Source organism: Cajanus cajan, chromosome 3 (assembly GCF_000230855.2).
Source record: "Cajanus cajan strain Asha chromosome 3, NIPB_CcT2T_4, whole genome shotgun sequence".
NCBI lineage: Eukaryota > Viridiplantae > Streptophyta > Magnoliopsida > Fabales > Fabaceae > Cajanus > Cajanus cajan.
Genome location: NC_138519.1, coordinates 2,676,128 through 2,699,605, shown reverse-complemented (window position 1 = coordinate 2,699,605; position 23,478 = coordinate 2,676,128). Strand labels below are relative to the sequence as shown.

At 31.2% G+C, this 23,478-nt stretch overlaps 1 protein-coding gene and 1 long non-coding RNA gene across 2 annotated transcripts; both read left to right on the top strand.

Moving 5' to 3' along the window:
* The first annotated feature begins 10,262 nt into the window (after positions 1–10,262).
* LOC145956493 (uncharacterized) lies at positions 10,263–10,792 on the top strand. The gene is made up of 3 exons (XR_014432756.1): positions 10,263–10,309; positions 10,434–10,498; positions 10,728–10,792. It is a non-coding gene; the product is annotated as an uncharacterized LOC145956493 (long non-coding RNA).
* Positions 10,793–17,129: 6,337 nt separating this feature from the next.
* On the top strand, positions 17,130–20,655 carry LOC145955953 (uncharacterized). The gene is made up of 3 exons (XM_083071502.1): positions 17,130–17,578; positions 18,984–19,523; positions 20,595–20,655. The coding sequence occupies exons 2-3, from the start codon at positions 18,985–18,987 to the stop codon at positions 20,653–20,655; spliced, it is 600 nt and encodes a 199-aa protein (XP_082927628.1). The 5' UTR covers positions 17,130–17,578; position 18,984.
* The last annotated feature ends 2,823 nt before the right edge of the window (positions 20,656–23,478 follow it).

Genomic DNA, 23,478 nt, shown 5'->3' with positions numbered 1-23,478 from the left:
ACCTTTTTTATTTAAACCTTTTTTATATATACCTTTTTTGCTATTATTTTAAAAACAAAATTAACATTTTTCGGACGAAATTGGGTTATTACAAAAACTTAATACACTAATAGAGTTATCGTTGGTGTTATTCTTTAATCTAAATTGAAGTTTTATTTTAATAATATATATTGATTTTAATACGATTATTTGTTATGTATATTACTATAATGAAATTTTAATTCTCATGGTGAACAATATTAACAATGTTTATAATACTTTATATAAATTTTATCTTACTTTTTGTTTCATAGTTTATCCATTGATCTCTTGAGTTATGAGTTATGATTATCCAATTAGCCCCTACTTACTACAAGTTCCTGTCAAGATCAAATTCCCTACGGAGTTTCAAGTCATTTGACATTTTAAGACATAAAATCAACAGTTTATTGGGCTTCTCTTACTTTTTATGAGCATTGTTAAACATCGTTAGAGTCTAAAGCAGCAGAAAACAAGTTATTTCTATAAGCCAATGTTATATTCAAAAAAATAAAAATTTACTTATATATATTATGAGAGAGAAATTGTGCAATTAAATTTTTTTTTTTAAAAAAAAAGCTCTTATAAAAAAAAATTACGGAGGCTATGAATCATTTTCATGATTCCACACCGTCAGATTTGTGACTTGAATTTGAGAGGAAGCCCAATAAACTATGAATTATGAAGTAGTTTCTTTGGGTCAATGGACCTATTACTATAGTACTTGATGATAGACTGCATGTAAATTAAGGTCACATTCATTAGGCCCTTTGATGCTAGGGATTATAGCTAGTTATTTCATTTTTATAATATCTTTTATAATTCATTTTAGTGATATTCATGCTTTCGAAAAGATATATATCCCTGAGATTTGGTTAATATGGTTGAAAGTCACGTTAAGTGATATGATCACTAGTAGAAAAAAGTAATTTACGTCACTGTATTTTTATCGGACAAAGAAAAATTTGACGTTAAAAAAATGTGGTGGCATTTTTATAATTATAATTAAGTTTTTTATGTCGAATCTCATAAGAGTCAACGTAAAAAAGAAAATCTACGTCGGATATAGCTTGTGTCCGACGTAGATTTTTCAATTTACGTCAGTTCCTACGAGGTTCGACGTAAAATATCTACATATTTTAAATTTCTTCGCGCGCGTCAATATTTAAACAAGAGAGTTTTGAGTGTACATGTAATTCGAGTCTTCTGAGTTAAGATTTCGTTTGAGTGTATTGCATCTGAGTGTATGTTTGCGCATTTGGGTGATTATTGAGTTTTTGACTGAGTGTATTGGGCTCGCGTTTGAGGTTAGTTTGGAAAATCCTTTCTTAATATATTAGCTAATATGTTGAAAATAAATGTATATACTAATCTATTAATATATTAGTTAATATTATCCTCTTCTTCGCGTTTGGGTGAATCATCGTTTGTTAATATATTAGTTAATACTAAGTAGACAATTCTTCGCGTTTGGGTGGATCTCTAAGCAGAACGGCCCATTCTGCTTGCACGCGTTATATATATTTTTTTTGTTTACAACTCTTTTACGTCGGCTCTTATAATGTCGGACGTAAATTTACGTCGGCTATCACAATAGACGTAAATTTACGTCTCCCGCATTTACGTCAGACCTTTTTCTAACGTAAAAAACTTAAAATAACCGACATAAATTAACTTTTTGTACTAGTGGATCATGCTTTTAATCAAATCAAATCTATATTCCTGAGGTGTGGCTAATTAATTTGGCTATGAAATCCTTCTGAAAATGGGAGTTCAAGCAGATTCATAGAGGCCAGGGGCGATGTATGGAAATTATCATGCCGATCCTGTATAGATAATGAAATTGTAGCACAGTTTTGATTGGATAGGTGTTTCTATAGAATGTCATTTCTTTCTTTCTTGAGTTTAAACCACAGGTTGAATCTAAACATTTTTTTCTGCATTCTTTTACGTATTTTAAATTTTAAAATAAATATTTTTTTAATTAAAATGTATTAGACATTTACAGATTTACTTATTATTTAACAATTCATATTTAGATATATAAATTAAAACTAAGATGATAAATAAGATATAAAAAGAAATGAATTATGATGTTTATTGAGAAATATTAGTGAATTTCTTGACTGAAAAGAATTGATTAAACTACTTAAAGTATTTAAGAAAGAATTACAAGGATTAACATGATGGTTATAAAAAATTAGAATAACATGTATAAAGTTTTAAATTAAAATCTTCATCCAATGGTCTCCATTGCTAGCTTTCTTCTTTATTGTTTGGCCTTCTTATAGGGTAGGCTCAAGTTTGCTATATGACACCCTCTCATGCACGTATTTGGTTCAGTCGATCTGTAATTACCTTGATGTTGCTGATGTTGCCTCACACTTCAACGGATTTGAACTAGAAAAATGTTAGTAACACTTCAACAAGACCTTTTAATATTTTTATTATTGGTTAAAATTTATTAAAAACATTAGACTTTGATAAATTTTTCTCTTGATTTAGTGATAGAATAATTCACTCATAAATGTATTAATTTTAATAAATTTATTGAAATGAAAAATGGTACTTATATAATAATTTATATAATAAAAAGAATAAAAAGTCATGTTGTATAAATTTTTATATATATCTCATTAATCGTAAGTAAAGCATGAAACGGAGCTAGATAGTGTTGCAATAGGGTTTTAGTGTTTACTTTCATTTTATATGAAAAATAACTAGCCCCACTGATTTAGTTACTTTTCGTAGAAATCATATATATGAGGATTAAGGTAAAGTTTAGAAATCATGTATATGGGGCCATTGATTTAGATACTTTTTTCATTTTCCTGCAAAAAGCGTTTCTCCTTCGATAAAAATAATGGGACTATGATTTGTTATAGACAAAATGCATGAATAGCACTTTCTTTGTTAGCGAGAAAAAAGAAACAGAGTAGCTAGAAATAGACTTAAGAAAAATGAAGATAAAATTACAAATAATAATAATAATAATTTTAGGTTTTTTAGAAAATAAAAAATGGGAAAAAAAAAATACTGTAACTGTTTTTATATTGAAGATTCAATTACTTAATTTATTAGGAATAAATTTGTCATATATATATATATATATATATATATATTTAAAATTATCCTTATACTACTTCTCTTTTTCATATATCTTTATTAATTAATTAGATACATATCCTATACTATTGTTTTTCTAATTAATATTCATTTTTCTCTTAAATAATTAGAATGCATATTTTTTAAAGTGTACATAATTAATGAATTTTATAATTTAAGTGATCACATTTTAGTTAGAAATATTTTAAAATAATTAATATATAAGATAATATGAATTGAATTTTATGCAAAACAAATATTACTTTCTTTTGTGTATATTATAGATAGGAATTAGTTTGATAAAAAGAAAAAAGAAATTAATCAAAATCAATTTTGATCCAAAAGAAACATGGTAAAAAATAAAAATATTATTTATTATTTTAACTTTTAATATAAAACTAGAATTAATTATAAATAAATTATATTTAATCCAAACACATACCTATACAATTAATTATCATATTACCGGGAGAAATACAATTGATCATTATTATAACAAAAATAATAAATTAACATAAGCAAGACAATCCATTGTTTTCTAGACAATAATTATACTCCGGTCTCCAAGCGATGAATTCACAACATTAAGCAACAATCGATTATATATGCACCCACTATGTAATGCACTATGGTGACTAAAACATACTACTTTCTGTACATAATTATGAGTTTCTTTATATTATTAATGCCGACATTTATTTACAAACCTATTTGTATTTGCTAAAAAAAATATACGATCAAATTCTTCGATTCAAAGTCTTTAGTCTTTGGTTTTTTAGATTGTAAATAGTGTGTATTTAAAAAAGGATTCTGATAACTAATTAAGTTAGTGAATGTTCCAGTGTTTGAACGTATTCTTTCAGAGTAAAAACATATATTTTAAAGGTGAAGTACAAATATTTATAGATGAGAAAATGTTATTAAAAATCTGATTATTTAATTACTTCATTCAAGATTTTTAATTGTTATGTAACTTTTTGAATGTTACTTTCTGCAAAACTTGATTGCAAAGGTAAGGTCAAAAATCGATAGGTTTTTGGCATAAGAATCTAAGACCTATCTGATATATAAGTTCCCCAAGTCTTGGACTTTTGGAAGAAGAGTTTGATGTGTTATCAGCTAAAATAATTTGCTTTTAGCCTTTAAGTTTTGAAATTGTTGCTTTCTGAATATGTTGTCGATTTATGAATTGCATCAAGTATAATGATATGTTAGAAGTTCTGTGATCATATGGGAGTGAAATGTTAGGATAATATAAAGAGTCGCATTCTTCTCCATCGTTGGTTTTGAGGGAATCTAACGATTTAGAGAGACAGCGTACCTATAATGAATGTATTTTATAATTTAATAAATCACACTTTAATTACAAATATTTTAATTTAAAAATAATTAATACATGAAATAATATAAAATAAATATTTTAATTTAAAAATAATTAATACATGGAATAATATGAAATGGGTAACAAACTATTTTTCTAATATATATAATCTCACCCACACAAATTAATTATGAACACTAGGATGTGGATTGTTGCTCTGGTTGCTTACCAAAGTCACGCTCAGTCTGTTTCTCGTCTCTCTCAATATATATAATAAGCTAAATTATATTTTTATCTTTTATTTTATTTTTTAAATTTATTTTAGTCCTTTATAGTTCATTTTAATTATTTATTTCTTAATTTTGTACCTATTCAATCTTTTTAAATTAATGATTATTTTTAATTATGAGAAACAAATTTAAATCTTTTATTAATTGATTTAAGAATTAAAATTTGTTTCATTAAATTCACTTCTACAAAAATTATTGAATACAACTGAAGTTCAAATCAAAAAGTACTATAAATATAATGAAAGTTACATATAAATAAGTCTAAAAAGTAATAAAAATAATTTTAAATTTTAATTTTATATTATTTTCTAATTGTTCGTGAGATATTTTCTTCAAATAATTTTCAACATCTTTATAATTCTTTTGGACTTAAACATTATTTGAATTTCATAACTTTCATATAAATAAATTTATATAAATAAATTTAATTAAATAAGTTTTAAGTTTTAAATTTGTTAACAAAACATTCAAAACTGTCTCTCAGAATTAAAAATATTCATTATTTTAAAAAGATAAAAAAAAATTAAATTAAAAAGAAGACTAAAATAAATATTTTAAAAGACAAAAGACTAAAATAAAATTAAAAAAAAAAGATAAATGACAAAAATAATAATAAGTCCATATAATATATGTTTGTGAATTAAAGGTTTAACCCTAACCCTTGGGCTTATCTTATGGAGATAGACACCCTTGAAATGGAGTTGGAATATTCTATCCGGCCGGGAAGTCTTTCTTTGCTTCTTAATACGCTCACCGATGCCAAAGACACTTTCTTACAATGTCTAGTCTCTCTACTAGAGCTTCCTATTTTAACTAGACAAATGAATATATATATATATCAATGTAGACATGCAGACTTAATTTAAAACACAAAAAGGAAAATGCGATTGCCATCATTACACACAATATTTTATATTATCACTACTAGTTAGTTTAAACAATTAATATTGGATGACTATTGGTCAAATTTTCTGGCGTACATTGTTACTGCCATTACCATAGCAGTAGAGTTTTGGAGCTTCTGGCCTTTTGCAGCTTAGGAATAAAAAAGTTATTACCATGCCAATTAAATAGTAGATTTGTTAGCAGATCCTTCAAACCCGTTTTTCTCTGTCGACTCCACCGTCCCACCATTCTTTTTGGTGAACATAACATTGTCATTTGTCGGCCACATCACTTTACATGTCATCTACGTAGGGAAGCATGGAAATCAAATTAAGCAACCTTCCGCCAAAGCTGGAATATACGCATTATTCTCACGTCAACAAAACCCAAATGCCAATATCAATGTTAAAACGAAGAATTGGAGATATAATATTATTCACGATCAAATGTACATTGCTCAAGGATACAGAGAATGCATGCGTCGTACGTGCACGTGCTATCCATGCCGTTTGAACTTTGAAAGATTTCTTTATTTTCAGCGAACATTGCCGATAGTGATTGATGCACGAATGATATACATAAATAAATTATCTGTCTAATTGCGGTAGATCAGATTATGTAATTATATATATCATGATACCATGCATCTTAATTAAAAGAGAGGTGTTTGATCAAATAGAATACATATGTTTACCGAGAATATTTAAATAGCGCAATAGCGCGGGAGAATCATTATCTCAGGAATATGACAAAGCTACAGATTTTTATTATATGTACCTCGAGTTGCTATAGCTAATTAATTTGTGCACGCAACAATGTTGTTTTTCATTGGTATATATAGTCTTGAGATTGATAATCGAATCTCCAAAATAAAGAATGTATAATTGACACCGTGCTCCACTTGCAAAGACTATAACCTTATTAAGTATAGGTAAAAAGATATTCCAGCGGCGGCATAAAAACCTTGAGAACCACATGAATTAATTCCTCATTCATCCACTATATCTTTAATTTCAGGCGTGTCCTCAAAAGTAGCATTAGTGATGAATTCCATGGCTGATCTTATAAGGCCAAGTTCAGGTTCTTTTGGGCGTGCTTTGAGAACTAATGGAGTGACGACCTTCAATATCCTCTATATTCAAGTACGTAACATGGCAATAGAAACCGATCCTCTGCATGCCCTTGTTGCTTTCATTTTCTTTGTTCTTCTTGGTTTTCTACAAATAAGATATCCGGAAAATCCCACCCCATTTCAACTTCATCCAAAGACCATTTGGGTTTCCATTGCTAGCTTTCTTCTTTATTGCTTCGCCTTCTTGGGTAAGCTCAAGTTTGTTGCAAGGGTTCACCACTTTGACACCCTCATGCACGTCTTTGGTTCACTCTCCTTGACTTCATTGCTGGTGCTGTTGCTTCCCCACACTTGGGAATCATTAGGTTTCATTATGTACACGTTATGGTTCATCACCCATGTACTCGCCATAATCAGAACCCGTTTCATGGTTCAAGTGCAACGTCAACAAATGAGGAGGGTGGTGCCTCCACTATTGCCAACCACTTCGATTCATCTAAGGAACTGATCTCTTATCTTGTAAATAAAGATAAAATTTCGTATACATTGTCAGAAATTCAATCGACTACATATTTAAGAGATAAAATTGAATGTTAGAATGTATTATTTTTCTTAGAACCTTGTATACAAGTTTAAAAGGATTTTTACAAGTTTATCTATTAAAATATTTTTTTATTTTCGGTTGAGGAGTTTTCAAAATTCCTTCTAAATTGTATGTAGACAAGTTCTTAGTCCGTCTCACGAGTCTTGAAGAAGTACTTCTTGTAACTCTGAATAGAGTATTGCCCTTCTTTGTGAGTTAATTATTTCACTTGGAATATGAAATAAAGATGAATGGAGCTTAGAAATATCAACATGGGAGACAGCATATATTGGATTTTGGATGGACAAAAAATAGACCATCTTGCGTGTTGGATGGAGATTCCTCCTCCTTTATGTGTCATTTTAATTTGTGCGTTTACTTTCATTTTACATATAAAAATAAAAATAAAAATAAAAAAAAAAACAGAGAGAGGAGGAATGCTATGTGTTGTTTACCAAGAAGTTTATGTGAAATCAAGTACGGAATAAGGTGTGCTTTTATTGGTTAAAAATTAAATAAAAAAGAAAAAAAGGGAAGTATGAGAAATGACAGTGGGGCCATCGATTTAGGTAGTTTTATAGGAAGTTTGGCATTTTCGAAAATAAAATGGTACCAGGAAAAGGAAAAAGGAGTGGAATATTTTGTGACAGCAATAGACAACTCGTAGTGGTGTTGATCAACCTATGAATTAGGTTTTTTTTGTTTATGAAAGTAGTGGTTTTTTTTTTTTGTTTGTGAGAGTTATTGATTGATGAAATATCATTTGTTGAAATGCGGCGGAAACTGACGAATGATGATTTGTGTTGGCCTGACAAAGCCCTCGTGTTGCTTCTACACGTGCAAAAGCCCACGTGTTGCCACGTAACCATTTCACTCATGTATTAATAATAAACCATATAAATATGAATACTAGTGAAAGACACCTCTGTCCAATTTTTCCTTGGTGTGACAACTTCCCTCGTCTTTGAATTCAAGTTCCGAGTGAACATGGTTTACAACCAATCTTTTATCAAAGCCAATGGAGAGTGGTTGATACGGATATTTCCTCCTTCATCAAAGATTTGTCAAAAAATCCACACACAGTTGAAGGAAATTAATGAAAATCTTATTACTCTTATTCCAAAAGGTGGAATTAGCAACTCAATTGAAACAATTTAGATCCATAAATCTTTGTAATGACACTTATAAAATCTCGACAAAAGTGCTTGCAGCGCAAAGATTGAAAGGGATCATCATGGGAAATATAATCAACCCTGTTCAATGCAGCTACATCTCAAATATACAAAGCAGGCACAATAAAATAAATATTATATTTATTAAACTATCATTAATCACATTTATTATAAATAGTACAAATATTTTTGGATTAAAAATATTAAATAAAATTCATTTGATTAAAATTTGTTTTATATTTGGGTCCAAATATTTTAAACATTTTTTTGTTTATATATAACTTCGGATAAAGTATTACATAATATTAATTAATCATTTATTCGTATACTCATAAATGGTTTAAATTTTATTCAAAGTGAATTAATTGTGTTTGGATACATTTTAATATTGCTTCTAAGTTGTTTCAACTTTAGTTGTATATGTGGAATTGTGTTAATAGATAGTTATATTTTTGCTTTTTATTTTTTTAAATAAGTTTAATTTGGTTATATATTTTTAAATCATTTCAATTTGATCTTTTATGTCTCTAATAAAGTTCAATTGGGCACTTCGTATAGGTCTTTCACATAAAAAAAAAAAATTATATTAACATGTACGTTCAATGGTCAACTTAATTAGATTTTTTTTTTTAAATTAACCATTACGAACGTCACATAAAGGACAATGTTAGGTCCTATATAAATATAAATGATTAAATTGAATTTTTAAAATGACGAAATACCAAACCAAATTTGAAAGCCCAGACCGAATTAAAAAGATAATATAAAAATTATAAATGTAATTTCGTAAAAAATAATATTAAATGAGGAAATTTCATTAAAAATAACCAAATTCTCCAATAAGAAATAAATAAATACTTAGGGACCAAATGAAAATAAGTAAGATTTGAGTAATGTAATATGATACTGATCCTGTAATCACGTTTGAAGAGAGTACGCATACCCTTCTCTATATTCACCTAAATAACAATTATAATCTTCATCCTTGTCTTCACTAGATACTTATATATGTCCATTCTTACACTCACTACTTGTACTTATGTGTAAAATTTATAGATTAATAAAATATATTAATTAAGAAAAATATTACAATTAAATTAAAAATTCACTAACTGGAATTGCAATTGGAAGTATAATTTTATTTCAAATATGGGTCGGTCTAGTGAGAGAGAGACAGAGAGTTATACTCCTTAATTATATATATAAAAAAATATCAACATAAATTATTTAATTAATAAAATTAAATAAGTAATAATTTACAACACAATGTTACATTTAATAAATAAATAAATTAAAAGTTAGTCCATAAAATATATTTAAAGAGTTGTTTTAAAAAAAATATAAAATTGGAAGTTAGTCCATAAAATAAACTAATTAGTGCATGAAGTAAATTAGTTTTATATAATGGATTATGGTAATTTTTTAATAGTTAAATTATTATTTGGAAGATGATAAACACACCTCCACTCTCGTATAAACACACCTCCTTTTTAAAAAAAATATATATAAAATGTCTAAATTACCCTTAAAAAAAATTCCTAAATTTACACCCCCTTCCCCGCACCCCACACCTCCCCTTCCCCGCACCCCCGCAATAAGGTCTCATTAAGGAACCAGTATTTTTATTCTGGTTCAACCGCAACCCAGAGGAAGAGGAAGGGGGTGAGATTGTTTTTGGTGGTGTTGATCCTGCTCACTATAAGGGAAAGCACACTTACGTGCCTGTGACCAGAAAAGAATATTGGCAAGTTATACTTTTTTTTAATTCTTAATATTTTTTTATTTACATTTTTCTCTTTGTTAATTTTCATTTTTGTTTTCAGTTTGACATGGGAGATGTACTTATTGCCGGTAAACCCACTGGTATGTGTAGAAAATGTGTTAGCAGAAGTGACAAGTTGTTCTTCCCATGATGTATTGTTGGCATTTTCATTAATGCGTTATAGTTTCAATTTATTTGGTCTGACCTGATCTAATTGTCTATCAGGATATTGTGCTGATGGTTGTTCAGCCATTGCAGACTCAGGGACTTCTTTGTTGGCAGGTCCAACGGTATGAATGAATTTTTGTAGATATAGATTAATATTTATATAGTTTTCAATTTAACATGGTTATATTATATGCAACAGTTTTCCCATGAGACACTGTCTCTGTCAGTTCATGATAATAATTTTTTTTAACAATTAGTACATTGTTTATAATTGCCATATGAAAAAAAGGTTAAACAAATGCTTCTGACTGACTTGTTTCTACGATCACATTTTTGGTTTTGTTCTTGAAGACTGTAATAACTATGATTAACCATGCAATTGGAGCATCTGGAGTTATAAGCCAAGAATGCATGGTGCGGGGAAGGGGGGTGCCGGGAAGGGGTGCGGGGAAGGGGGTGTAAATTTAAGAATTTCATTTTTTTTAAGGGTAATTTAGACATTTTATATATATTTTTTAAAAAGGGTGTGTGTTTATACGAGAGTGGAAGTGTGTTTATCATCTGCCTTATTATTTTTTATATAAAAAAAAGTGGCCCATGGACTAATCGTAGCCTTAAGGGCTTTATGGGCGTTTTAGCCCGGTAAACTTTTTTATAAGTGGACTTTTGGGCCTAACGCGCATGGACTAGGGCTTTGGAGGGTGGGTTGAACCCATTCGTCAGGTCTCATTATTTTTATTAAAAAAATTGACAAGCTACTATATATATTGAAAGAGAATTTTTTAAAATTTAAAATTTATTAGTGGAGAACATATAAGTCAAATACATAGAGAAATTTTTTAGAAATTATAATCACTAGTTAAAACGAATGTTGCCACATATATAACTTAAAAATATAAAATGCAAGACAATGTAAATCTATATATGTGAAAAGATTAGTAAGTTTGCAGACCAATAATAGCAACAATTTTAAAATTTAAGATTAAATTAATTTTTTTTAAAAGACTTGTTATTAGTAATTCTTTATATTAAATACACACGTGTGTTTATATATATATAAAATGACTTAAATGAGAATACTTATTAATACGAGAACATAAGAATAACTAATAATAATTCTTAAAATTGTAGTTTTTTTTATATTTATTATTATTGTTAACTTTATTAACTTCATCTCTATTGCAATTTTGTAGTGATGAAAATAATGATAGTGACAATAATGACGACGATGGTATAGTGGTAGTGATGATGGCGATAGTAATGGTGACCACAATGATAATAATGACTGTAATAATGATAACAGTGATGATGATGATAGTAGAGGTGGTGAAAATGACATTAATAGTGTTGATAATGACAACAATATTAATGATGTAGTAGTGGTGTGATAGAAGTAATGGTGACGATAATTTCAATAGATAATAACAACAATGATAGAAAGAATTATGATAACGATGATATATAATAATATTTTTTAAATCCAAACTATTTATTTTATCTAAATAAAATTGTATAATTTAGAATTTTAAGTCTAGATGTCATATTATAATATAAGATACTTTTATTTAAATAATAATATGTAAATAAAAGTGTGAGACGACAGAATGGGTACTATAGTATCATTTAATTTTGGTAAATTTTTACCCCACACTTCATCTATATAAATTTTTATATTTAAGTATTTTTTATATAAGTGCATTTTGTAATCCTAACAGTGTATGGCAACATGCTTATAGATTTTGAAATATTAGAAAAAATTGGTACATTGCAAATTTTTTGTCTGACAATTTATTTGATTAATCATAAATATTTTAAATATATTTTTAAATGTTATCTAAAAATTAAAAACTTTATACTACATTAAATTAGTAAATAAAAGTTATAGGACAATTTTATCACATTAAAAAATTATTTTTATCTTAAAAAAGTTAATTTTCTACTCTCTATAAGAATTTTTTGTGAAAAATTTATGTAAAAATTATTTAAAAAACAATTTTTTAATAATATCATTTTTAAATAATAAACCACCTGCAAATTAATATTTTTTTTTATGTTAGATTCCTAAAAAAAAGTAAAAATTTTCTTTATCGCAAATGTCATCTTAATTCAAACTTGTGTTAATGACTATTCTGCGGACATTCACTGTACTATAAGCTATATCATTTATGGGATAAGTTATGTCAATTATAATAACGAGTATTTTAGTGTATATAATGTATATGTTAAATGTTTATTATATATAATTAAGATTTAAAATAAATTATATATATAAATATTTTATTTGAATATATAAATTATATTTAAAATTTAAATAAACATATATTTTTAAGTATATACTTTTTTTTAAAAATTTGTGAGAAATAATTTATTTTGTAAAATAAAATTATTTTACTTATTGATAATTTATTTTATTAAAATTTAATTTATAAATAAAAATCAAATTAGATATATAAAGTTAAAAATATTCTTAAGATTCTCTTGTCAAAGGAAAACTCTTAAAAGCATTTTCACACAAGATAATCATTTATATTATATATAAAGTTTGATATATTTTTATTTTATCTTATTCTATTTTATTTTCTTTGAAAATTATAAGCGTCCACCACCATTTGGGGATAAAGACATGAGAGACAAGGAAAAAAGAAATAAGAAGTAGAGACAAAATAGTAGATAATGTGATATATGATATAATAAAAAAATGTAAAATAAGTAGAAAGAAAAATATGATAAAAGTGAATTGTACGGAAATGAAATATACATTAATTTTTTTATTATATATATTTATTATATTTACTATTGTTTTTACCTTTTCCTTTAAAGTCAATGTATCTAGAAAAATAAAGTAGACCTTTATTATTTTTATTTTACATAAAAATATATATTATGGCACACGCTTATATAATTTATTTTTTTTCTTTTGAGTTATTAGATTCTGTTTAATAGTTTAAGATTAAAGTACATAAGAATTTAAGTTTGGTTCCTGTTGACACCGATGTTGTATATTTTACTAATATTTTATATATATATATATATATATATATATATATATATATATATATATCACAAATACTAGTATAATTTTCCCCCCAAAGTTTTGGTTTGTTTGCTTCCTATTTTATATTATGGGGGGCAAGCTTCTTGTAATTTTTATTTATTGAAATACATTGCTTTCCATTTATAATTATTGAAGAAAGTGAATCGAGCCTATTTGTGTGCCGAATCAAAGTTGTTGTTTTGGTGATTGGTGGTTAACATGCTGCATATATAAAACCAAAACCCAAATCCTTGTTCTTCTGCTCTATATCTCAAAACAATGGTTCATCTTGTAAGGCCAAGGCCAGATTCTTTTGATGACAGTGCTTTCATAGCTACCATACTCTATATTCAAGTACGTAACATTAAATCATTAAATGTCTCATACCTTGTAAGTGCTTTCATAAGTTAATTTTCAAGTTGATTTTAGTTAGGGAAGGAATTTATTTTATTTTATTTCTTAAAAATACTTTTATAAAAGTTTATTTAAATAAAGACTTGAGACATGTTTGAATAATCTTCTCAATAAATATTTTTAGAAAATAAAATAAAATATATTTTTTTATAAACTAAAATTAGTTTATATATAAGTTACTTTATAAAAAAATATTTTATATAATTTTTCTAAAAAAATTCAAATAGACTTAATATGTTAAGTTTTAATTTGTGAAGAAATTTATTTCATTATTTTCAATTTTTTTTACTTCAGAAGTATGTTTTTAAAGTAGTTTATTCAAACATGATTTTTTAATAGCTTATTCAGCATATGTTGTATTATTTTTTTTTTGTCTATCTGGTGAGTGATGCTTGAAAGTATTTCTCAAACTCTCACTTTGAGGAAATATTTGACCCTTCTTTGGGGAGTAGTTTTATGAAGAAGTTTCAACGAAATCTGAAATGTAAGGGTGTTCTACATTTATAAGATTCTTTGAGAAGTAGTTTTCAATTGGAATTGGAAATAAAGCTGAAATGGAGCTAAGAGATGGTAACATAGACCATCTTGTGTGTTAGATGTATTGGATTAATATAGATTACATAGTTCTATATTCCAGCTGATAACAGGTCACTGATATATATATATATATATATATATATATATAGTTATTTACTTTCACTGGTACGGTGAGCATTGTTAGTAGTATTCACTTAGTCTTCTTGTTCTTTTCAATTTTATAATTCTGCTATATTTAATATGGTATCAGAAGAAAGAATTCAACTCTTAGAACGATTCAACCTGTGATTCTCATTCATTGTCTTTCAACCAAATCCACCATCACCGCAGTCCTAAATCAATTGCCCACAGCCATGACAAATCAACCAAAAGATCCAAGCCAAGATCCCACTCACCCCCTTTTTCTGCATCATTCAGATGGACCTGGACTGGTTCTCACGTCCCAACCTCTTGACCACAAGAATTATCCCACATGGAGCAGAGCGATGCAGGTAGCCCTCTCTGTAAAGAACAAATTACCGTTCATTGATGGAACCCTCCCTAAACCTGCAGCAACTGATGCCACAATTGCAGCTTGGAATTGTGCGAACAACGTGGTCATCTCCTGGCTTTACAACTATGTTTCCAAAGAAATAATCACGAGCATCTTGTTTGCCATAACTGTGCAAGAAATCTGGGAAGACTTGAAAACCAAATTTTCAAGAAAGAATGGACCATTTTCCAACTTTGGTGCCAATTGATGTCCCTTCAGCAATGACTTGATGATGTTGGCACGTATTATACAAAGCTGAAGTCACACTAGGAGGAATTGTCCGGTTACATACCAACATTTCCCTGTACATGTGGTGGCCTTCAACAACTCCAAACACACACATAATCTGAATATGTCATGTCCTTCTTGATGGGCTTAAATGATTCTTTCTCTCAAATTCGTGGCCAAATTCTACTATCTGACCCTTTGCCCTCAATTGGTAATGTCTTCTCCCTTATTTCCAAGAAGAAGCTCAACGTGAAATTATTGTTCCTCTTTCTACTGCTCACTCGGAAAACATAGCATTTTCTGTTAGTTCTTCACAGAAACATCAATTTGATAACAGTAAGAACAAATTTGTAAAGAAAGAGAGACCAAAATGTGGTCGTTGTGCGATGTTAGGTCATACCAAAGACAAGTGCTATAAACTTGTTATCCCCTAAATTATTTCAAGAACAGGACTACCAATACTGTGAATCAAGTGGATAACAGCCCTGAAAGTTCCACCACTACTCATACATCAAATTTAACCCCTGCCCAGTGGCTTCCTATGTCATAGGTACCTGAATCTTGATTTCCAGAGAATTCTCACACATGGATAATAGACTCTGGCGCCACTTCTCACATTTGTTGTTCCAAACAACTACACAACTCATACACTCCTATTCATAATTCTCATGTTTTGTTACCCAATTCCACTAAAGTAAATGTAGAAGGGATAGGTAGTATCAAGATAAATGATGATATATTTCTGCATAATGTGCTTTATATACCTACGTTTAGATTCAATCTTTTGTCACTACTCACTTTAATCAATAATAACCCATTTCGATTTACTATGGAGTCTAACAACTTTCTTTTACAGGACCTCAAAACATTAAGGTAAATTGGCACTGCTAAGCAACAACAAGGTCTACTGGTTTTTGAATTCCCTACACATATTCTTAATTTTGATTGTAGTAATTGTAATAGTGTCACCTATGAGACTTGGCATAAGAGATTAGGTCACATACCTGTATCTGTTTAAATTAATTGCCAATAAAATCAAACTGAGCTTTATTGATTCTACTTATCACTATAGTACCTGTAACATTGCTAAGCAAAATAGATTACCTTTTCCTAATCCTAATAAATTTAGTCCCAATTATTTTGATTTAATTCATGCTGATATATGGGGACCCTTTAAACAACCTATTTATGATGGATTTCGATACTAACTCTGGTTGATGATAAAAGCAAATTCACATGGATATACATGCTCGAGAATAAGTCTGATTGTATTAAAATCATACCTCAATTCTTTGCATATGTTGAAAACCAATTTCAAACAAAAATTAAAAACTTTAGGTCTGATAATGCTAGAGAACTTCATTTCAGTGATTTTTTCTTAGAAAAAGGTGTTTTACACCAATTTTCATGTGTAGAAAGGCCAGAACAAAATAGTGTTGTTGAGAGAAAACATTTGCATATTCTCAATATTGCTCGCACCTTGATGTTTCAATCAAATGTTCCCATACAAATATGGGGAGATTGTGTCAAAATTGTTGTGTTTATCATGAATAGAACTCCAAGTCCTATTCTAAATCTCATATCCCCATATGAAATCTTATATAAAAAAGTGCCTAACTATTCTGATTTCAGGACTTTTGGCACATTGTGCTATGCCTCTACATTGCTTTCTGGTAGACACAAATTCAGTCCTAGGGTTACTGCAACTGTATTCATCGGATACCCTCATGGCTACAAAGGATACAAGCTGTTTGACCTTACCACTTGTAATACCCATTTTATTATTATAGCATTTTCGTAAATTTTCAAAGGTATAGGGGTATTTTTGTAATCTTATTATTGGATGGCATTTTAGTAATTATTGGTGGCATTTTCGTAATTTTTATTAAACTTTTTGGGGCATTTTCGGATTTTGGAACGGGCTGTTCCAAAAGCGGAACGGGCCGTTCCAAAAGAGAAAAACATGTGTTCTGTGGTTGTGCAGAACAGGGCCGGAACGGGCCGTTCTCCAAAGGAGAACGGGCCGTTCTGCTTGGAGAACGGGGCGTTCCCCTTGCAGAACGGGCCGTTCTGCTTGGAGAACGGGGCGTTCTCCTTGCAGAACGGGCCGTTCCGAAAGGAGAACGGGCCGTTCTGCTGGGTTTCGAAACGGGCCGTTCCGGGGCCGTTCCAGTCGAAAATTTTACGTTGTTCTGAAGGGTTCAGAACGGGCGTTCCGTTTTCGGAACGGGCCGTTCTGGTTAGGTGGCGAAAATTTGCTATAAATAGGGGCCTTGGGGTGTTGGAAATGTATGCCTTGAGAGAGAAGAATTCCTAGAGAGAGAAAGAGAGAAGAGGGGAAAGAAAAGAGGAAAGAGAGGAAGAGGAATCCAGTAGAGGAGATTCTGCCCGAGTTTCGGTTCCTGTTTAAGGAGAGAGGTGGAGGTTCTGCCCGAGTTTCAGTTCAGGTTTATACAAGTAAGGGTGGCATTTATAAAATTAATCTAGTATGCTAAGTAAGGGTAGTGCTTATAAAATTAATCTAGTGCGTATGACCATGATAGGAATAGTATAATTTTAATATGCTATTTTATGTGGAGATTTTCATTTCATATAGTATAATTTGGATCAATTGATGGTTGTTTTGGATATTTATATTATTATTATATTGACAAATTGGCATGGTTATGGTTATGTTTAATTGTGGAATATGCTGTGTATGTGGTTTGGAAAAGTAAATAGGACTTAAAGGAGTAAGGTTATGGTATGGATTAGATCTCTTGGTGAGATCAGGATATAATCTGTGGAAAAGTATGAAATTGGGAATCCCATGGTGAGGATTCCTATGTGGAACTTTTCCAAAGGTTATATGATAAACCACTTCAGATGTTAGGTGGATTCTGAAGTACTCCTTTAAGTATTCTATTTGCTACCGGTATGGGGGCCAGGCCGAGTCATACCGATGGATGAAGTGGCTATGATCACCAGGGTTACGTGACGACGTAATTCCAGCTGTATATTTTCCATGAGAGGTCAGGTGTGATTCCTGTGTTGCTGATATGTTTCAGCGTGCGTGTCAACACTTGGTGGATGGTGTTGAGGCCAACATTGTGAGTATATGTTGGTGTGAGATCATGGAATAATTATACAGTGGTGTGACTTTGTTTCTAGATGTGGAATATGTATACAAATGGTGTGGATTGTATGCATTGGATTTTAGATTTGATTTATATTTGGCATGGAAATAACTATTTATAAGGTTTATTTCCTTGGTGCGGATATATATATATTATGGATAAATATCTGTTTAATGATATTTTATCATGTACTATGGTTGGTTTTATATGTGCTAACCCTTGCATGTTTTCCATGTGGTTTGGACTGTGATGATCTCACTTTGTGGGGGAGCAGATCAGGTGTGAGGCTTGGGATAGCAAGAAGTCTTATGATAGCTGCTTTGAGTAGTAGCAAGGTTTAGAGCTTGACCAGCACCTAGGGTGTCTATATTATATTATCTTTTGGATTACTGTATGACTTTACTAAGGATGATGACTCTGCTATAGCAGATTATATTATATATTTTGGAAACAATTTATATGTTATTGTATAATTACACTCTAGCGTAGCTGGCTTTTGCTCTATTTTCTTTATTTTATATATTTTATATTGGTTGGTTATTGATGTGACGGCCTAGGGCGGGTCGTTACAATTTTGGTATCAGAGCTGGTCGAGTCTCTTTAGGGTTTGTGGGGAATGGTCTTGTTGCATTTCCGTTGTGTGGAAATGAAAGAAACTTCATGAGTAACTCATGAGTTTCTTAATCTTGATTAGGAATTTCTTATTGAGTTTCGTGTAAACTCATAAAGTTCTTTGATCTTTTTAGGATGGCTGGTAGGGGAAATCATTCTAATTCTTCTTCAAGCATGGATGGGCGGCAAATTGCTCAAGCTATGGAGTTAATTGCTGCTGCTATTGGACAACAGAATACCTTGTTGGCTCAGATGGAGACTAACCGGGCTGCAGCTGAAGCAGCTAGGGTTGAGGTACCTGATGAATATAGGGGCTTGTCAGAATTCAAAAAAGGGAATCCTCCTCAATTTACAGGTGTTAATGGACCTGAAGTTGCTCATCAATGGATTGAGGAGATGGAGAAAATTTTCATGGTGATGCAGTGTCCAGAGGAGAGGAAGCTAAATTATGCTGTTTATATGCTAGTGGGTGAGGCTAGCTTCTGGTGGAAGGGTGCTCAAGCTATGATGGAGGCTAGAGGTGAAGCGGTAAATTGGGATAACTTTAAAAAGGTGTTTCTAGAGAAATATTTTCCAGATAGCGCCAGATATGCTAAGGAAGCTGAATTTTTGAGATTGCAACAAGGAAATATGTCAGTACAAGAGTATGTGGTCAAGTTTGAACACTTGACTAGGTATTATTCTCAAGCTATCACTGAAGCCTGGAGGTGTAGGAAGTTTAGTGAGGGTCTAAGATTTGAGTTGAGAAAGACTATTGTTCCTATGGGAATTATGGAGTTCCCAGTTCTAGTTGAAAAGGCAAAAACAGTGGAAAGATTTGAAGGAGGAAATAAAATGGAAAAGGGTCCAGAGGGATCATCTGGATTTGGTAGGGGGAAACATCTTCAAAAGAGACCATCTCAGTTTCAAATTGGGAATGCTAATAAGAAACCAATGGGGACTACTACAAGAGCTGTTAGATGTTATAGATGTGGAGGCCCACATATGATAAGGGATTGTCCTACAAAGAACTATACTTGTTTTAAATGTGGCAAGGTGGGTCACATGGCTAAAGATTGCAATGTCAAAAATATTCCAGCTAGAGAGAACCAGAAAGTGGATCGGCCTACTGCAGCAGGTCGTGTCTTTGCTTTAACAGGTGCTGAAGCTGAAACGACATCTGAACTGGTAAAAGGAAAGGGCAAAGCTGATGGTAATGATATTTCTATTTTATTTGATTCTGGTGCTTCACATTCTTTTATTTCTTATGAATGTGTGAGAAGGTTAAATTTGGTTGTGAGTTCCTTGTGTGTGGATCTAGTTGTTTCTACCCCAGCTTCAGGGTCTGTTTTGACTTCTGAGGTTTGTTTGAGATGTCCAGTGGAGGTGGAAGGGCGTTGTTATAAAGTGAATTTGTTTTGTTTACCTCTATCCGATTTGGATGTGATTTTAGGGATGGATTGGCTTTCTGCCAATAGGATTTTGATAGATTGTTCAGAGAAGAAATTAATCTTTCCTACTGATGAACAGGAGAGATTTATTTCTAATAGACAGGTGGATGGGTTGTTGAAGGATGGAGCTCTTGGGTTTATGATCTTATCTTTTATTAGTATAGAGAATGAAAAGTTGTTGAATAGTATTGATGTTGTTAGAGAATTTCCAGAGGTTTTTCCGGATGATGTTCCGGGATTACCACCAAAGCGAGAGTTAGAGTTTAGTATTGATCTTATACCAGGGGCGGGACCAGTGTCCATTTCTCCCTATAGAATGGCACCGGCGGAGTTGTTTGAATTGAAAAAGCAGGTTGAGGAGCTTTTGGAGAAGTAGATGATCAGACCAAGTGTCTCTCCGTGGGGAGCACCAGTGTTATTGGTAAAGAAGAAGGATGGTGGTGTGAGGTTATGTGTGGATTACAGGCAGTTAAATAAATTGACAATCAAGAATAAGTATCCTTTGCCAAGGATAGATGATTTGATGGACCAATTGAGGGGAGCTTCTGTTTTCTCCAAGATTGATTTGAGATCTGGGTATCACCAGATTCGGGTAAAGGAAGAGGACATACCAAAGACTGCTTTCAGGACTCGATATGGCCATTATGAGTATGTTGTCATGCCTTTTGGAGTGACGAATGCTCCAGCTATTTTCATGGATTATATGAACAGGATTTTCAGACCCTTTCTGGATAAGTTTGTTGTGGTGTTCATTGATGATATTCTGGTTTATTCTAAATCTATGGAAGAACATAGAGAACATCTGAGGATAGTTTTGCAGGTATTGAAGGAGAAACAATTATTTGCAAAGTTGTCAAAATGTGAGTTTTGGTTATCTGAAGTTAAGTTCTTGGGTCATGTGATTTCTGCACAAGGAATTGCAGTTGATCCTACTAAGGTGGAAGCGATTTTGAGGTGGGAGCGTCCAAAATCAGTTACTGAAATTAGAGGTTTTGTGGGATTGGCTGGCTATTATAGAAGATTTATAGAAGGATTTTCTAAAATAGTTATGCCTTTGACACAGTTGACCAGGAAGGATCATCCTTTTATATGGACGGAGGAGTGTGAAAGGAGTTTTCAAGAGTTAAAGGAAAAACTGACGTCGTCTCCAGTGTTGATACTGCCAGATCCCAATAAATCTTTTGAAGTTTATTGTGATGCATCTCATCAAGGTTTAGGATGTGTTCTTATGCAAGATAGACAGGTTGTGGCCTATGCATCTAGGCAGTTAAAGACTCATGAACGAAATTATCCTACGCATGATCTAGAGTTGGCTGCGGTGGTTTTTGCTTTGAAGATTTGGAGACATTATCTCTATGGAGCAAAGTTTGATGTGTTCAGTGATCATAAGAGTTTGAAATATTTGTTTGATCAGAAAGAGTTAAATATGAGGCAAAGGAGGTGGATTGAGTTTTTGAAAGATTATGATTTTCAGTTAATGTACCATCCAGGTAAAGCAAATGTGGTGGCAGATGCTTTGAGTAGAAAATCTCTTCATATGTCTTACATGATGGTTAAAGAGATGGAGTTGGTAGAGAAATTCAGGGATATGAATCTTAATGTTGTGATTGCCTCAGATTTTATTAGTTGTGGTATGACTACCATTACTAGTGATTTTTTAGAGATGGTGAAACAAAAACAAGTTCAGGATGCGAGTTTGAACAAGGTTAAGGAGTTGATGAGTTCTGGGAAAGCTGAAGGATTTGAACAAGGTACAGATGGAATTTTGAGGTACAAGAGTAGAATTTGTATTCCACAAGATGAGGAGTTGAAGAAGTTGATACTTGAGGAAGGTCATAAAAGTAAGTTAAGTGTACATCCAGGTATGACAAAAATGTATCAAGATTTGAAGAAAATGTTTTGGTGGAATGGGATGAAAAGGGAAATAGCTGAGTATGTTGCATCTTGCATTGTGTGTCAAAAAGCTAAAGTGGAACATCAAAAACCAGGAGGTTTGTTACAAATGATGGAAGTGCCAGAATGGAAATGGGATAGTATAACCATGGATTTTGTTGTTGGATTACCAAGGTCTGCTAAGAATTGTAATTCTATTTGGGTGATCGTGGATAGATTAACTAAGTGTGCTCATTTTCTTCCAATGAATATAAAGTGGTCCTTGGAAAAGTTAACTCAATTGTATATTAAGGAGATTGTTAGATTACATGGTGTGCCCTCCAGTATCATCTCTGATAGGGATCCTCGTTTTACATCCCGATTTTGGCAGAGTTTGCATCAGGCGTTAGGAACTAAGTTGAGACTCAGTTCTGCTTATCACCCACAAACTGATGGGCAGTCTGAGAGGACTATCCAATCTTTGGAGGACTTGTTGAGAGCTTGTATTTTGGATCATCTAGGGAATTGGGAAGAGATGTTGCCTTTGGTCGAGTTCACTTATAATAACAGTTTTCATGCAAGTATAGGAATGGCACCGTTTGAGGCTCTGTATGGGAGGAAATGTCAAACACCTTTGTGTTGGTTTAAAGAGGGAGAATCAGTGATGGTGGGGCCAGAGATCATCTTACAGACTACTGAAAAGGTGAAACAAATTCAGGAAAGAATGAGAAATGCTCAGAGTCGGCAAAAGTCTTATGCAGACAAAAGGAGGAAACCTTTGGAGTTTTCAGAAGGAGAACATGTGTTTTTGAAAGTAACTCCTACCACAGGTGTGGGAAGAGCTATCAAAGCTAAGAAATTGAATCCTAAGTTTATTGGACCGTATCAAATTCTCAAGAGGATTGGACCAGTGGCATATCAGATTGCATTACCTCCATTCCTTTCTAATCTGCATGATGTGTTCCATGTTTCACAACTGAGGAAATATATTCACGATCCAAGTCATGTCTTGGAATCAGAGGCAGTACAAGTTAAGGAAAATTTAACTTTTGAGAAACAGCCAGTTTCAGTGGCAGATAAGAAAGTTAAACAGTTGCGAGGTAAATCTATCAATTTGGTGAAAGTTATTTGGGATGAGATTACTAATGAAGCTACTTGGGAGTTGGAGGAAAGGATGAAGGATCAATACCCATATCTCTTTTAGAGTAAGTGAATTTTCGAGGACGAAAATTTTTGTTGTTGGAGAGAATTGTAATACCCATTTTATTATTATGGCATTTTCGTAAATTTTCAAAGGTATAGGGGTATTTTTGTAATCTTATTATTG